Source organism: Corythoichthys intestinalis, chromosome 3 (genome assembly GCF_030265065.1).
Source record: "Corythoichthys intestinalis isolate RoL2023-P3 chromosome 3, ASM3026506v1, whole genome shotgun sequence".
Classification (NCBI taxonomy): domain Eukaryota; kingdom Metazoa; phylum Chordata; class Actinopteri; order Syngnathiformes; family Syngnathidae; genus Corythoichthys; species Corythoichthys intestinalis.
In genome coordinates, this window is record NC_080397.1 from 22,936,081 (window position 1) to 22,951,380 (window position 15,300).

Below are 15,300 nucleotides of genomic sequence, written 5' to 3' on the forward strand. Positions count from 1 at the left end.
GGCGAACGGCGGAGGACCGCCGAGATCATAGACAGTCTACGGCCGTATTGGTGAGCGAGTTCACGAAAACGCACCCCACTCTCATATTTTTTTAACATGTCCATCTTCATTTCAATGGTAAGCCTCACCTTTTCCTTTTTTTTCACCACCTGCACTAACATTGTTGGAACCCATGTTGATTTCTCTCACAAGAAAATCCGTGCATCCGTATTGCTGGAAAACAAAGAAACTGCGGCGCTGTCATAAATCGTCCTCTTTTGAACATGTCGTCAGATGTAGAAACTAGGGCTGTCAAACGATTAAAAATTTTAATCGAGTTAATTACAGCTTAAAAATTAATTAATCGTAATTAATCGCAATTAATCGCAATTCAAACCATCTATAAAATATGCCATATTTTTCTGTAAATTATTTATACAGTGGGGAGAACAAGTATTTGATACACTGCCAATGGGTTTTCCCATTGACAGTGTATCAAATACTTGTTCTCCCCACTGTATATTCTGTCAAATAAATTGTTGGAATGGAAAGATAAGACACAAGATGGATACATACATTCAACATACAGTACATAAGGACTAGTGATGCACGATAATGCATTTTTCAGCCGATACCGATAACCGATAATTTCCTCCTCGTTCCAACCGATAACCGATAATGTCAAGCCGATAATTTTATTAAAGATTTATGTAAAATTTTAAAGTATACACAAGAGAAAATATTGCTGTGCAAAAATAATATTGCTCTTTTTTTTTCAACATCAAATGTGAACAAGTAGTAGTAGTAGTAAATTCCAACATCTAAATAAAGACATTGTCTGACATTGTGTAATGGTAAACTTTTGGCAACAATTACTTACAGAGTAAATACATAAGTTGCACAAAAATGGCTTTAAAAGTATGCCATTCCTAAAGTATAACATTACTACACAGCAAAAACACAGCTCCTTAAGACTAGTTAAAGTCCCTTGTTTTCAGTGTAAATTTATTGGAAATAAGTTAAATTAACTGCCAGCACTTCAAGTATATTTCACTCAGATTTCTTGAAGAAAAATGGCCAGCTGAAAATAAGATTAACAGCCTTATTTTAAGCAATAAATTATTATACATAACCCTAAAAAAAAAAAAAAAACTTGTCAGAAATGTTCTTTATTCAAGAATATGTATGGTTCAAAACATTATTTGAAAGCAATTTTTTCTTGATTTAGGTGAAAATGACCTTATTTTTTTAGATGTTTGGGCTTAATAAGAACAAATTGCAATATTTAGTTCAAGTAAGTGGAATAATCTGGCGCATTCAACTAGTCTTCAACACTCAAACAAGATGGGGAAAATTATTTGACTAGATTTAAGAAGAATGATCTGATTAAGACGTCATAAATTTAAAGCGTACTGAATGCATTACTGACTGGATGACTTCTTTGTGTCGTTTGGTGCATGTTACAATTATCAACTAACCACTGTGCCGTCATGATAAACATGGTTTGTTGACATCACCTGTGTAAATGTCCGTGGTAAAACTGATGTGATCGGCATGTCTTTCACGAAGAATCGTGGTCGTATAAACTGCATTATTTTTTCATCCAGGGATTTGGCTATCGGGTCATTTCGGGAATTTCCTCCCGCCTGTGCCCTTCAGTCCGCCCGGCTGACAAATTAGCACCCGCGCCAGGCCTCTGTCTTGAACCGGAGTGGCGGCGGCAGCTAAGTTCGTACCGGATATCCGCCCGCCCCGGCCGGCTCGCTGCGGCGCATTCGGTGCATGGCTCTACTCTCATCCTCTACCCGCCTAGGGCGAGGTGGCGGCGGCGGCCTGCCGGACCGGCGGGCTCCGTCGGAAGACAGCTACTTGTCAACTATCGATCTCGTGAGGTGTTTAGCCATAGATGGGAGTTTACCACTCGCTTTGGACTGCATTCCCAAACACCCCGACTCCGGGAGGACCGCAGCGTCTCTGTATCGTCACAAGCCCCGTAGCTTCCTTTATAGTTTATTTGTTAACAATAGCTTTAGCATTCGTGCTAGCAGCAGCCTCATATTCATTCCAAAAATCATTGTGATGCAGTTTTAAATGGCTGCTGGGTTAGTGCTAGTGGTGTTCAATGAGGACGCTTTCTTTAGGCCTTGAGAAACTGTTTTGTAGATGGCGAGAGCATCGTTTATTTCATTTCACACACGGGAAAAGCAACGCACGCTAGTGAGAGCGCCTCAACAGTGTCAACACTGATGTGTAACACCGCCTCCTCTATGACGCCGTACTTCTAAACCCCTCCTCCCACAGGGGCTTCAGAGAGGGGAGGGGTTGAGCAGGCGGCAGTGAAGAAGTGGAGAAAACTGCTTGGTTGCGCACATTTGGAGGCTAAATCAAGTATATAATTATCGGATTGCATTATCGGTTGATTTTTTTATTATCTGTATTATCTGTGTGACGTCATAATTGCCATTATCGGCCGATAATTATCGGTAGCCGATATTATCGTGTATCTTTAATAAGGACTGTAGTGGGCATTTCACTCTACTGTCATTTAAATCTGTCTATGCTGTCCTCACTCCGAAGCGTCTACTTTTCCCAAAGCTAGACAGTTAGTGAACGACGCCTTAATAATCAGACTTCTTCCTTTTTCATCTGATTTATTAATAAAATGGCCTCAAACCATTGTCCTCTTTAGACAGTTGTAAAACTACAAAAAAAAAGTACACAAGCATTGCATTAGCAACAACGTTAGCTTAGCACGCTATACAGGTTCACTAAACATAAACAAAAAGCGTTTCATACAAAAAAATATAACATTTCGCTAACTAACATAATATGTACATTCTTTACAACAACCATACTTACGGACAAATCTTGTCCAAGGATCATATAAGCACAACATTACAACGTAGGCGTCAGCCCGAGACGTCGTGCAGCCATATTGAACTGGCAAGAACACAATAAACCATGTCGCAAAGCGACCACAAGAGTTCACTGTTAGACAGCACAAAAAGCCTTGCTGTAAAACTTACCAAAAGGCAGAATACTGTCTGAGCGGGACATGTGCGTTAATTGAGTCAAATATTTTAACGTGATTAATTAAAAAAATTAATTACCGCGCGTTAACGCGATAATTTTGACAGCCCTAGTAGAAACGAAATGGCAAGTCAAATTTTACGTTGGATGTCGAAGTGATCGTGTGTCGAAGCGATCGCATGTCAAGGTACCACTGTATTTGTGTTACCTGCCTGGGGACTGCGGATGTAAATTAGCATTTTTGCTACAATCTGGCATATTTACATCTTTTAGATGTTCATCAATGTGCACTGTCCCTATTCAATGAATAAAAATACCAGCTAAATGACCTTCAGGGGGGAAATTCAAGTAAAAATGTTAGAAAAACACACTGTCACACGCAAACACTCATCACCTGCAATGGTCTGAGTGATAAGGAGAGAAAATGTGATTAGTGATGCAGCAAAAACTGTGTAGTTGAAAATTGAAGATGACACTGAGGATTGGAATCAGGTGAAAAGGATTGGGTTTTTATTTTAAAAAATTTAAGGGCTAAAAGTAACAAAATAATCCAGAAATAAAATGGCATTGCCAAAAGAAATAAGAATATATATGTTTTATACTCCGCAAGACTCCCCAAAAATGTGGAAAAGGACGTACTGTAGCTTTTGTTCAAAGACTTTTTTTTCCCCCAGTTTCGGATCGGCACTCTGTATCGGCAAATTCTCAAAATCAGGTGACTTGGACTCTGGGTTCAAAAATATAATCCCTCATTTGTGCCACTATTTATGCCCAAAAGTCTACATGCCACTGTAATTCGTCCTCAAAGTGGAAACCTTTGGTGTATTATGCAAACTCCCATTAGTGTTAAATGTAGCAGAAAAATTGCATACTACACTTAAGAAATGGCTGTATTTGAGCCACCAAAAGAGTACAGAAGTGGAGCAACGGTGTGCTTCTCGTTTCTTCTTTAGAGAGCTAAAACAATCTGCCCTGGGCAGCATTCCTGGGTGTGACATTAAAGAATTAATGAAACAAATTGCACATACCCAAGACAATCAAATGGCACTGAACAAACCGAACATAAACATTTTGCCACTTCTTCTACTGTGTTCCAACACAATAGTAGGCACTAATTTTGGCCAAAAGAAGGAGTGGCATCAACCTTTAACAGAGATATCGGGTCATCGGCAAGCAACCAGTTAACCTTGACAACAATAATCCCACCAAGCTGTTATGAAAAAGATACATCTGGAAGAAAATTAAAGCAACGAGCACATGACGCAGTTTTGTTTGCGAGGCTTGATATGTTATATGTGATACTGAACATTTCAGGAATATTTATCAAATGGTAAGTAATGGGAAAATAAGATTTCTATTAGGATATCAGATTTTTGTTAAGGTCAACTTAATTCCGAGAAGGAGTTAGGAGCCACAGTTATTCCTGTATTCTGGGATACGAATGAGCAGTGGAGTCATCCAGGATGTCATCCAGCCCTGTACCGCATCCAAACATCCCACATTTCTCCTGTAGCCTCCTTAGCAGTGTCTTACATTGTATTGTTATTTAAAGAAAAGCCACATCTCCAAAAATAAGGGACAACAATTGGTGGGGATATAACTTTTTTTTTTTTTTTTTTTTTTTTTTTTAATAATACTGTTTATTGATACAATTTCTCAATTTTCTTTCCGATTCTCATTGGGTCAGGGAACGTAAAAATACAATTGACATATCATAATAATAATTAAATATCATTTTAAGAAGATGTGATTAAGTTGTTTCTTCTGCACATTGGAAGTATTCTCATACTTTGACCAAACTAAAACTTACTAATTGCCTCGGTGTCATCTTTTTACACGATGGCGACCAGTCTAGGATGTACACCTCTTGCTAAAAGACTAGATTTAAAGATATAGTTTTCAACAACTGAGCCTGAATGTTAAAAAAAAAAAAAAAAAAAAAACTTTTTGACATATGATAATACAGTACTGTATATGTTTACTGGTGTAGCTCAGTAAAAAAAAACTCATTTAGAGTGAGTATGGTTTGAAAATAAATAAAAACAAACAGTATGTCTGGTAAAACTGGTTCTAAACAAAGATACTTGACATTTCTGGGTTTTAGCAATAATTACATTATGAAATTTGTTATGTTGTGAAGTTTTCTATAATACGTTAATCAGTAAGAAGTATAAACCAGTAAAAAGAGAAGAATGTAAAAATGTTAGAAATGTAGCTTACATACCGTTGCATGTACTTGCTGGTCTTCCTCCAAGAGAAGCCAATAACAGAACGTGGATGGGCCAGGTAGACAAATGAAAATGTTAGCTCTCCCTTAAATTTGACACTTGATTCTGGAGGGCTGAAAAGTCTGAAACCTCCAGATTTCCACTTACTAGTGCTGTACCACACCTTAATTAGGCAGTCATCCTGAAAAAGGACAAACACAGGACCTGAGTTGCTTCTTTTTACACATTAAAAAAAAAAAAAAAAATCAATTCAACCACAATCTTTTTTTAAAGAATAATCATCATTAAATTGCAAGAAATCTCACCTGCCCAGCAGTAGCAAAAAATTCTCCATCCGGAGAAAACTTCATTAAACTTACTGGAGAGGCGGTTCTGTCGACAGACAAGGTTTTAACTCCTATTATTCTGTAACATTTTAAAATAAATCTAGATAAAATTAGCAGAATTTAGTACAATATATTGTGTGTTGTAACTCTCAAGAAGTGTCTCAAGACCAAAACCAGTCAGGAGACCACATTTTGAAGGTCTTGGTCTTGTCTGGGTCTCGATTCCTATCTACTCACGAAGAGTCACGAGTCCTGTAGTTATAGGAACTCAGTACCCAGGATTCCACGGTCCGAAAGCAGCTTATGTTCTACGACAAATGTTTTGACAGCAGGTGGCAGCAGACGTTCTTGCTTTTCCAAGGGAACTGAGAGCTTCATAGTTCTTCATTTGCTCTCTGGCACAACAAGTTGTCTTGACGCCCAAGAGGGCAACCATGTTCAGATTTCAATGGCAATTTGTTTTATAGAATGAAATGAATGTGCCTGTGTTACTATATGAACAAAATACAACAAGTGCTTTTTGGATAATTTGTAAGGGTGTAACGGTACATGTATTTGTATTGAACTGTTTCGGTACGTGGTGCTCGGTTCGGAACGGTGGCGTGCCGAACGAGTTTCTGACGTAATGTAACCCTTACTTTTCAAGGCTGTGAGTCGATCGGGTTACAGTTTCTATGTGTAGATTATATTTACTCCGTCTTCTCTACTATAATGAGGACCAACATTCTAGGACAGTGTAATCCAGAAACGTCAACGGCGCAACAACGTGGCCGCCGCGAGAACGCAGTGATACGCGGGCGTTAAAGTCAATCAGCCAATGCACACTAGTCGCAGTGCGGCCGCGTGTTAGACGCGTCCCAGAAGCGGCTCAACACGACACACGCGAAAAGAACGGCAGAGTTTATTATTTGACGCGAGACGCGACCCTCCTGCGTCAATACTACTACCGGTAGCTAGGATGGCCAGACACTCTCTTGAGTGGTAGATCGGGGAACAGTTGACTTGTCTTTGTTGATTTACTGCTGTCTTCTCTGCTATAATGACAACAAACACATCCCCGTGTTAAATACAAAACCCTCCTACCACAACAAAACAAGTAGGAACAAATATTCACATAGGAACTAAAGTTATACAACATAAAATATACAATAGAAATGAATACTACATCACATTTGTAAACCGTAATATAAAAAATAAAATAAATAATAGCCCATTTAAATAAAATAAATTGAAATGAGCTCAAATACCTGTAATTAAATAATAAGAATTGTACACAGCTTACACGATTAAATTGATTAATTTCTGTGTGGTGCTTTAACTTGAGAAAATCCACCAATAAAGCTTTAGAAAACCGTTCATAAGAAAAAAAAAAAGATTAATTGAGGCATTTCATTTGTAAAATACATGTTAAAATCTTTGTCATTGGGATTGCTTTTCTCCTTAGCACAGGACTTCTTTTTTTCTTCTTTCTTTCAGAAAGAAAGCTGACCAATACGCGGGGTCTCAAAGGCAAATTGTTGTTGGATTATCTTAAAATACCTGCTACTTTTTGAGCAGAATTCTAGCTTTGTATAGGCTAATGTTCCTATTGTTGAAAGCACAAAGGTGTGTAATAAAAAACTAGCACATTTATATTTTGCATTTTGTTTTCTTACTGTACCAAAAATGAACTGAACCGTGACCTCAAAACTGAGGTACGTACCGAACCGAGATTTTTGTGTACCGTTACACCCCTAATAATTTGTCATTCAGTTTTACTTAGAAAAAATAGTTTTCCCAGTGTGTATGCTCAAAACTATTGGATACACGGCCATTAAAAAATAAATAAATAAATAAATAAAGGAGCAATAACTATTTCCAATGACTTACTTGCTTTGCCAAATACAACTCCAAGTACAATGGCAATCTTGTATTTCTGGCTGCTTTCCTCCTGCAGTATCTTTTCCACCATCAAAATGAGACCATAACTGCAGGCAACTGGAGCCCGTTAAAAGCATGCTCCCTGCACAAATAGCACAAGCACACATAGGCTCAAAAACAATTTTTTTAATGCTGAGCTGAAAGAGATTAGAAAAAAGATGGGGTATACAGTATGAGACATAGTATGAATACTATTGAAATCTTTGTGCTCCAAATGCGATTGCATTTTTATTTTCAAATAATATATTTTTAATATGGCAAAATCTAAATGTATTCATTTCTAAATGCAATTTACGCTACATTATTAAAGTGACAGAAGCACTAAAACTAACAAATGTCACCATGAACCTGCTGGGGAAAAAAAAAATCCAGGGTTCAGAGGGCAGCTAACAAATTTTCCACTAATGTCAGCAACGATCATGTGAATTTAGAGCATGTGTAGTCTACAACCTATGTTCATAACTTCCCCAAAATTAAATGAGTGCATGCGACATTTATCAAATGTAAGGGTTTAAAATTGGACTGCAGTTTAGTTGGTGCAGAAATTAATAATCATTTCTAGCGAGGTAGGTTAGCACAAAAATAAAAGAGTCGCGTTCCCAGCTGCAGGTTAGTTTCTAACTTCATGACGGGAAGGGAGGAGTACTACATTTACAATATTCAGACTTGATTAAAACTTGAGGCCAGTTGAAAAACATCTAGAATTTACCTTTCGCACATTTGGAGTAAGTAGAGCTACAATATTCAAAACAAGAAGGGAGAGTGTGACAATAAGTATTTTGAAAGATTAATTTATTGAAAACAACAATTAAATTGAAATAGGATGGTTTTTCAGCTGATAAAAAGTTTAAGACCATCGCTCCACAAATATACTCTCCGAACCAGAACAAAACAATTTCTGAGTAAGACTCAGTAATCAGTAGGTTGATGAACTTGATAATCACTTCAAAAATTTGTTTGGGAATACTTGATGCAAGTGGTTCCAGGAAGCTATTTGCGCCAAGAGGTAAAGATGGCTTCACGAATGGAACCAACTGCTATTATATCGTTATTCTCCCTGAAGAAGCCCTTCATCAAATGAGCATTGTGAATTGTAGCATTGTCCCGTTTGAAAACCCAGCAATTACCACACAGGGGAGACGCTCAGTCATGGGATGCCTGCTGCACCATCTGCACGTAACCAGCCGATGAAGTGTGCCACTGTATTTGTTGTATAAAGACCAAATGCGTAGTGAGTGCACAGGTGTAGCAGTGTTCTCGCCAAACTGGGCATTGCATATTTACTGTGTAATTGGGTTGGAGACCTTCTTTCTGATCTGGCAACCCTAAGGTGCAGTGCGTCGTTGGCTACTGGTCTCTTTATTTGACCATCGATGGTGCTTTGTGTGCACCAGGTTCAAAACAATCATTTCTCATGAGTCCCACGGACCAGACCTGTGGTTGAGGACCACTGATGTAAATAATACTGTTTTGTTTGCAGAACTCACAAGTACCTTTGGGGTGCCATGCCAGGTTGCGCACCATAGACTGCAAAGCAAACTGGACATTCTTCTGCCATTGGCAGTTCAATTTCTGTGTATGGAGAGAGGCCAAAGTTTAGCATAAACAATGTGACACACGTGATTAAGCCACGCAGCTACAGCTTGAATACCTGGAAACAACTGCAAAGAAAGAGGTACTGTTCAAAACCATTTATAGACTTCCTTCCTTGCATTCATAAATACTTCTACATAAGTGTTACATCAGGTATAAATAATGCAAGAATACAACAGTGCCGTTTTTTATGGCTTGTTTTGAACAGGAATGTTAGTTGAGGAACATAGCATAACATTATGCCTGCTTTGTTTCAGAAAAGATGGGGCTTCAAGTCTTTTCTAATGTACTAAAATACACTAATAACAGCTGTGATGGAAACTGTATCAAATAAATACTCACTGTCATAGATGTGTCTTTTTGATCTGAATGCTGAACTGGCTCAAAGATGCATACAACGCTTCCATAGGAAGCTGCAATCTGCCACAAGAATAAAAAAATATTGATGGTATTAAGGAGAGCTGAAAGACTAATCATTTTTACAATGAAATTAACTTTTGACATCCCACTTCTGAAATTCTCTCTCATTTTTAGTCATAGCTTATAGTGTTTTGATAGAGTAATGCAATTCCATGACGTGTTTCTAGAACCGGACTGAATTTTGCACTGAAGTTTGCTTTAAAGAAAATCATAAATTTAATTAAAAAAATAAATAAATAATGTTCGCACATACTCTGAGGACAACCACTTTCGGCCTCATTTCAAAAATAACTCGCTGCTGCGTCTGGGTAACATAGAAGCACAGCTTGTTAGCCACGTAAACGAAGAAGTTGCAATTGCACCGAATAGCCACGGTGAGGGTGGTGGTGTGAGGCGGGAGAGAGTTTTTTGTGAGGTAAGTAGATACCGTAGATACCCTGTTTTGCCTTCCCCACAAAAATTACTGCTGGCTGAGTAGGTGAAAAAAAGTTCTTTTTACTATAACTCAGCAATTCAGCACAAAATCATCCTTAGTCTTGTGCATGTTTTCTACAATCATCTTCAAACATATTTGATGTAATTAGACACAAATTATAAAAATAACTTCACAGGATCTTTAAATAACTACTATGTGCTATCCTTTTGTTGTCAAGGCTGGAAGTTAAAGCAAAAACGGATGAATTGTTTAATTCCATAGCAAACAATAAGGTAAAAATGCCTCATGCCAATAGACAACTTGTATTGAGTCAGCCCATGCAAACATCTTTGTGAATCATTCAGGACTACATGAACATGAGCTTTCCATACATCATAATGCTCACAGGTTTTATTGTGTGGAATTTTCCTTAGAGGGATTGATTATCAGCCTACGTCACTGCTTCCGCAACTGCACATGTTTTGTGCAAAAAGAGCTGTCAACATGTCTTGCTGTGCCGTTAGATGTGTTAACCGTCATGACAAAAACAACAAAAAGACTGAAGTATTACCGTATACCATCTACCTTTCGGGGCTAAGAGAAGCTGTATGTGGTTGCAAGCCATAAAAAGTATAGACTGAAGCAAGCAAATGATAAAAGAATTCATATCAAGTAAGCGTTAGTTATGAAGCCAAACAGCCAACAATGACAATAGCTGATTTTCTCAACATACGTAGTCGAAAACTGAATTTTCGGCTTTTTCTCTCGTTATTGATCCACTCGCATTCAAAGAGCTGGCACTTTCTACAAACATGATGCACGCACATCCTCTGTGTTGGTAAACAAATAAACCCTCAATAGGGTTGACTGCATTCCTTTAAAGGGGCGCTTCTGTCAAACTCCAATGTTTTCCCACTGTTTCATTCATAGCATATGTAAAAAGGAGACTGAACTGCCTGAAGTTTGAAATCAATGCATCTGGTCAATTCATTGCAGTAACCTTTTGAAACCAAATGTCTTTGCAAATGATCTAATTTTAAATGAGCATCGATGTGACCTAGGGCAGCTTGTGTCTATTTCGTGCTTCTTAGATGGCCACTCATCTCAGACGAACTGATGAATGGCAATGTGGCTTGAGCATGTATTTGACCGCAAAGTCTTGCAAAATTTAGCAAACTCATGAGATTATACAGCGGGGCAAATAAGTATTTCGTCAACCACTAATTGTGCAAGTTCTCCCACTTGAAAATATTAGAGGCCTGTAATTGTCAACATGGGTAAACCTCAACCATGAGAGACAGAATGTGGGGGAAAAAAACAGAAAATCACATTGTTTGATTTTTTAAGAATTTATTTGCAAATCATGTTGGAAAATAAGTATTTGGTCTATACCAAAAGTTCATCTCAATACTTTGTTATGTACCCTTTGTTGGCAATAACGGAGGCCAAACATTTTCTGCAACTCTTCACAAGCTTTTCACACACTGTTGCTGGTATTTTGGCCCATTCCTCCATGCAGATCTTCTCTAGAGTTTTGGGGCTGTCGTTGGGCAACACGGACTTTCAACTCTCTCCTCACCCCGTAGTGTCAAAATGATAACAAGAACGGGGAGCAAAAATCCCCGAACCACACAGGGGGACCTAGTTGATGACCCACATCGTCTCTCATGGTTGAAGTTTAACCATGTTGACAATTACAGGCCTCTCTAATATTTTCAAGTGGGAGAACTTGCACAATTAGTGGTTGACTAAATACTTATTTGCCCCACTGTACAAAGCAAATGATTTCAATTTATTTGGAGTGGGGGGGATCCCTCAGCAATTCAGAACCAGATTCATGCTGTGATCCGTCCCACTTGGTTAAGATTTATCTTCTAAAGAGTATCTTTTGAATAGCTTCGGGAGCATTTCCTGGTTTTTATAACGTTTGCCTACCAAGATATTGCCAACACCCAATGAGAGCCAAGCGTTGTCACATATTTAAATTTGATAAAATCAGCCACATATCAATGACAATCTGACTGCAAGAGCCAGATGAAAAAGACCAACTAGAAGAGCTTGAAAAGGACATTCTGTGTATTTTTTAAAAGTAATTATCTTGTAAACTCGACAAAAGGACATCAAAGATTTTAAAATATATAAGAAAATTAAGGAAAGGGACCTTTAATAAAGCACAGGCGGTGACTCTGATAAGGTGCCATTAGGTTGCTATGCAAAATGTCAAGTAATGCCATCCCCAGACTACACGATTTTGGTCTTGCCCAATGATTGCATTGTCAAATTACAAACGAGCAAAATCAAGTCGCTGATCCATATGAATTAAAAGATTTTCCAATGTCTGTCTCTTCAATGCTGTTTAATTTGTGAAGACACTATACATGAGGTTCTTACCTTGCTAGTTCCAGTCTCAAAGTTTTAACATTACATCGGCAGCTGGGTCCGATCGAAAGACTTTCAAAGTATGCAAACTAAAGCCTCATGTTGTTGATGTCCGCAATAAGTATTACTTTTAATAAAAATACCTATGAGTGCTACATAGCTTATGCAGGGTTTAGGAGACATTTTCAGGACAAAAGTTCATTTGTACATAACTGTTTTCACGCAGAGGGAAAAAAACATTAATTTTTTATCATTAAAACAAGTTTTGAGACATAGGAAGCTTCCAAAGTACTCCTCCCATCTTCATTTTTGGCTAAAAGCAACCGCTCCACACCCGCCCTCAAGCATTATTATTATTTTAAGGGGTTGCACAATTTCAATAGTTATGGATCTGTGTGACTTTTTATAATAGATTTTTCAACATTTTCAATCATTTAATTTAGTGTGGGGATAATGTCGACAGTGAGACTTTAAAGGCTTAGGTAATGCTGGAAATTTATTTGAAAGTGTCATTTTGATTGGCCAGTTGCTTCTTTGTGTAACTGCGATTCAATTTTGAGCAATTGGCCATTCATGCAAAGAGTTGCTAAACCCTGCACACTGCGTGAGAGTTAAGTCGAGAATGGCCAAATCACTCAGACTGCAGCGGGGCGAAGTCACATTTATACTTCATTTTGAATCAAAATGTTGCCGGGTTTGCAATTACTGAAATGTTTGTTGTTTTTTCTTCATGCAAAATGTTCAACCATTTAGTGAGAGAGCAAAGATCTTAAGCTCCAAAGGATATGAGCCCAGCTCAGGCTCAGTGGAATTGGATTTAAAATCACGAGGTGAATGAAAAGCCTATGATAGGAAATTTTCTTAAATTAAATGAGTCTTCCCTGAATGTTCTTTAATGATACCAGCTTTCAATAATTAATACTACATTACTTACATGAAGTAAACTATCACCCACATGACATTTCAGTGAGTGCAAACAGCCACATTTGTCAAATGGCAGGGATTCCATTGGCCAGGAAAAATATTATATGACAAGAACATTTTCATAATTAAGAATAATTAGAGGAGTAAGAACGATATAAAATAAAATGAAAATAAGAGAAGATAAATCAAGGTTATGAGAATCACAATACGTAAAGAGAAGTCAAAATATTATTAGAATGTCAAATGTTGTGAGAATATTAAATAAACCATATAATACGACATCAACAAGCTGTCATTGTTCAGCAGTTCTGATTAGGGATGTCCCATATTTTTGCAAGTCAGAGTCATCTGATTTTGAGGATCTGCCGATACAGAGTCCTGATTAAATACTGGAAAAAAGTATTATTATTATTATTATTTTTAAACAAAGGTTCCAAACATGTTACAGTACTGTACTGTTTACAGTACTTCCTCTTTGGCTTCTTCTGGGAGTGTTGCAGAGTATAAAGCATATATTTTTGTTTCTTTTTAGCAATGCCTTTAGCCCTTAAAAATAAAACAATTAAACAAGCTTTTTTTTTTTTTTTAATTAAAAACCCAATCCTTTTCACCCATTCCGATCCTCTGAAAAATGGCCCGATCGGCCAGACATCCCTAATAGGCATGTGCCGGTATGAGATTGTGATGGTACGATAACCTTGAGGAAAAATACTGCGGTTTCACGGTATTGCAGTTATAGCTCCAAAACGGTTATTTTGAGATGTATGGTTGTTTTAAAAACAAAACAAAAAAATTAAAAAATATATAATGTTAAAATTAATAAACAAAAAAATAACAAATATTTTAAATAAAATAAAAATCAATAGAACTTTTAGACTACCCACAGCCACAGCTCAGGTTGCTCAAGATTAGAGCAAGAACAAAAATAATTACTATAAAAAAAGTAAAAACACTTCTAAATAAAATTAAAACATATCTACTGTATGACTTTTTTTGAGGGGGCAAAAAGCTCAAGTGAAGTTTCACCATTTTCAGCCACTGTGTCAACTCTAGTCTACATGTCATGCCTTTGTGTTAAAAAGACAAAGAATTCATAAGTTATTAAGTTAAAAACGTATAAGTTACCATAATTTCAATTTGAAAACCGATTTTTTTTTTTTTTTGACACAGCATGTTGTGTTGAAGAAACTTATGCGGCGATCCATTGCCGACCATTACGGTACGTGACGTCACCATTTTGTTTTGGTAATACTTCACTCTGATCGGCCGAATGATTTCGTCTGTGTTAAATTCAGCTTTTTTCACTCTTCATAAAGCACAGAATTTAGTTTCTTGAACTCATTTGAGTCAACATTTATTGCAGCTCCGCAACTCGGACCATAACAAACACAACAACACAGACTTCCTGTGTCCGTCAACTATATCTGTCCCTCGGGAAACTCAAACCCAAATAACAATAGTTCCTATTGTTACTGTCGTGTCGACAGCGATGAGCTCTCTCGGATTTCCGACTTACGTTCTCACTTTCATTTTACCGTATCACTATCAATCCATGGAGGAAACATTTATTCATCATGATGAAACCAGCAAGTAATACAGCAGCCTTTAAAAGAAAAGTCACATCTGTTTTGTTTTCTCCTGGATTCTGGTAAGTTCATGAAGTTATCAGATCAAATTATTACCGTATATATGGTCAGTTTACGGTAATGTTTTGAACTACCAATGTGCTATGCTTGTGCTGTGTTTTACCAGTCAGTAAAATGACATTTCTATATCTGTACATGAGCTCCGTTTTCTTGTATTCTTCTATTTAGTGGTGCTAAAATTAGGGTGCGCGTTATACACGGGTACAATATTTTACCCTAGATTTTACAAGTAAATTTGGGGTGCGTGTTATACACGGGTGCGCCTTATATTCGGGAAATTACGGTAGTAAAAATGTAAATATTGTTGTGTAAAGGTTTCATCTAAAAAACATTAGGGCTGCAGCTATCGAATATTTTAGTAATCGAGTAATCAACTGAAAATTCTATCGATTAATCGAGTAATCGGATAAAACAAATATATTTTTAGGTGAAGAGCAATT

The 15,300-nt window shown here is 37.3% G+C and overlaps 1 protein-coding gene across 1 annotated transcript in view; it reads right to left on the bottom strand.

Moving 5' to 3' along the window:
* Nucleotides 1-15,300, bottom strand: part of dmxl1 (Dmx-like 1) — a 114,829-nt gene that overhangs the window by 92,708 nt on the left and 6,821 nt on the right. The window contains 5 exon segments of the mRNA XM_057832549.1: nt 5,234-5,418; nt 5,543-5,609; nt 7,433-7,565; nt 8,977-9,055; nt 9,419-9,496. Coding sequence (XP_057688532.1) covers nt 5,234-5,418; nt 5,543-5,609; nt 7,433-7,565; nt 8,977-9,055; nt 9,419-9,496 — 542 coding nt within the window.